The following is a 2,127-nucleotide window of genomic DNA, read 5'->3' on the forward strand; positions in this document are numbered from 1 at the left end:
TTGAATGGGGCGACGTAGAAGATTTTTAATCTTCGCCGAACTGCATTGTGGGGAGCGGAGCATGGCTTTGCAAGCATCGTGAGCATCAAAAGTTGAGCAATGTTCAACTTTTGATGCTCCCAATGCATGCGAAGCTGGCATCAGCCAATCAAATCCCGTTTATGCAAATCCCGCCAGTGCAAGGGCTAGCCAATCAAACCGCTAATTTCCTCATATTCCAAACGAGAAATGACGGTAGTAAATCACCCGGTTCTTTATGACCAGAACTATTTACCGGGATGCAAACCGGAAGAACCAGGCATGGAGTGAGGTGGCAGAGACAGTGGGTGAAACTGGTAAGTTTTCGCCTGTTTGGGGAGTTTATATCCAGTTTACTTCGTTTTAATATTGCTATTGCTCTGTATGTCGGGGGCGGGAGATTCATGTGATTGGTTGTTCGTCGCATTGCTCGCAAAAAATCGCCAAGCTTCAGACACGCCCAGCATCAAGATTTTTCAAGATTTGTTTCATGCCTGTGTGGACGGGCCGTTACAGACAACACATTAAAAACAGAGAACATATAGTCACAATCAGAAAAGTCAACATACAAATCATCTACAGACAGAGCTGCCTACTTCTCAGTTCATAAAAAGCACTTAAAATCTGTTAAGAGAGACCAGCACCCTGAAAATAGCATCATTGCTTAAGGAATGATCACATCGTAATTGCTGCTGCTGACCTTATTTTTTGTCCTCTGTCCCTAGCCGGTATTTCAGCAGGGCCTTCGGCATCTGGTCCAAACAGAACATGGTAACACAGACGTTCATCACCAACCTGATCTCCCACACTGAGGCGGAGCACGCCTCCGGGGCCTGGCTGCTGCTCTCTAAGGTGATCGCTTCAGCCTCCAGACTGCCCTACGAGAAGATCCTGGACGCCTGGGACACCATGATCAGGTGACAAGGACAAACAATTTAGCTCATGATTTATTTCCTGCTCAGATTTCAGCTGAGAGGATTTTATAATGTCTCTTTTTGCTCTTAGTTCAAATGATGTTCCTGTTACAACCAGCTGTCACATCCTGTGTGTGATGGGAGACATCGCCAAACATCTAAACACAGATACCAGAGACAGGATAATTGGTAAGTTCATGTGGTGTGCCAGGTCGGGAGGGTTACTTTCAAAATATATTCCGTTACTATTACTAGTAACCTGTAAAACAATATAAATCCGTTCTACATGCATTTGTTAGTGTTTTTCTTTGATTTGTTTTTCATATAAAGATTCTGTTGGATGTTTGTTATGCAGGGTTCTTACGGTCATTAAAAACCTGGAAAAGTCATTGAAATGTAACTAAAGTTGCATCAAATATAATTTATATTTTATCTAATCGCCGAAATAGTAATACTATAATGATAATAAATACTGTGTATAGTAATGAAACGTAAAATGGCATTTAACTGTCGAGGTATTTTGCTGGTCAGAGATTTTAGTTGCATTAGCCTGTAGAGGCTAGTAAGCCGATTTGTTTTAGATAGGCACAGCATGTTTCATATGCAGACCTTATTTTCCTGTTCCATGTTAAAATAAACCTTTTTCAGTGGTACCGCTGAGAAAGAGTAATTTTTTTGGTCATGGAAAATTAGGTAAAGGTCATGGAAAAGTCATTGAAAATCATTGGTGAAAAAGTGTATGAACCCTGGCTATGACGACCCCAGACCTCAGTTCTGTGCAGCGCAATGGGCTGGAAATTGCATTTAGAGCTCCTCAAGCTTTTTCTTTCTGTGCATTCACTGCCATGTTTCTCTGTCTCCAGATGATCTCATGTCTTGGTTGAAGACCTTCTCTTTGCCTCTGGAGGTGATCTGTGCCGCTGTGGAGACTCTCTATCAGCTCGGCCGGAGTGAAGATATCAAACAGACTCAGGTTGGAGATCTTGCTACTTTACAACTAGTGATAAACAGAAGTTTATTTTTCTTTACCTGCATCAAGCAAATTGGATGTTGTTAGAAACATCTCACTCAACACCAGCTTGAGTTTCAATAATCAGGATACATGTATTTATTATCCTTGCAAGAATTGAAGTAGTTATCACATACAGCAATATGGTACAAGTAGTTCCCCGAACAGTGTCCTTCACATGCTTAT

At 41.7% G+C, this 2,127-nt stretch overlaps 1 protein-coding gene across 1 annotated transcript; it reads left to right on the forward strand.

The window, feature by feature from the left end:
• Window positions 1-743: 743 nt before the first annotated feature.
• LOC104963375 (condensin-2 complex subunit D3-like) lies at window positions 744-1,905 on the forward strand (the record flags this gene model as incomplete). Its single annotated transcript, XM_010791953.1, has 3 exons — window positions 744-935; window positions 1,024-1,121; window positions 1,796-1,905. Coding segments are annotated over 3 exons (400 nt in total), but the record flags the coding sequence as incomplete, so codon positions are not given.
• Between the last annotated feature and the right edge of the window lie 222 nt (window positions 1,906-2,127).

Source organism: Notothenia coriiceps, unplaced genomic scaffold (genome assembly GCF_000735185.1).
Source record: "Notothenia coriiceps isolate Sejong01 unplaced genomic scaffold, NC01 NC01_scaffold00036134, whole genome shotgun sequence".
Taxonomy (NCBI): Eukaryota; Metazoa; Chordata; class Actinopteri; order Perciformes; family Nototheniidae; genus Notothenia; species Notothenia coriiceps.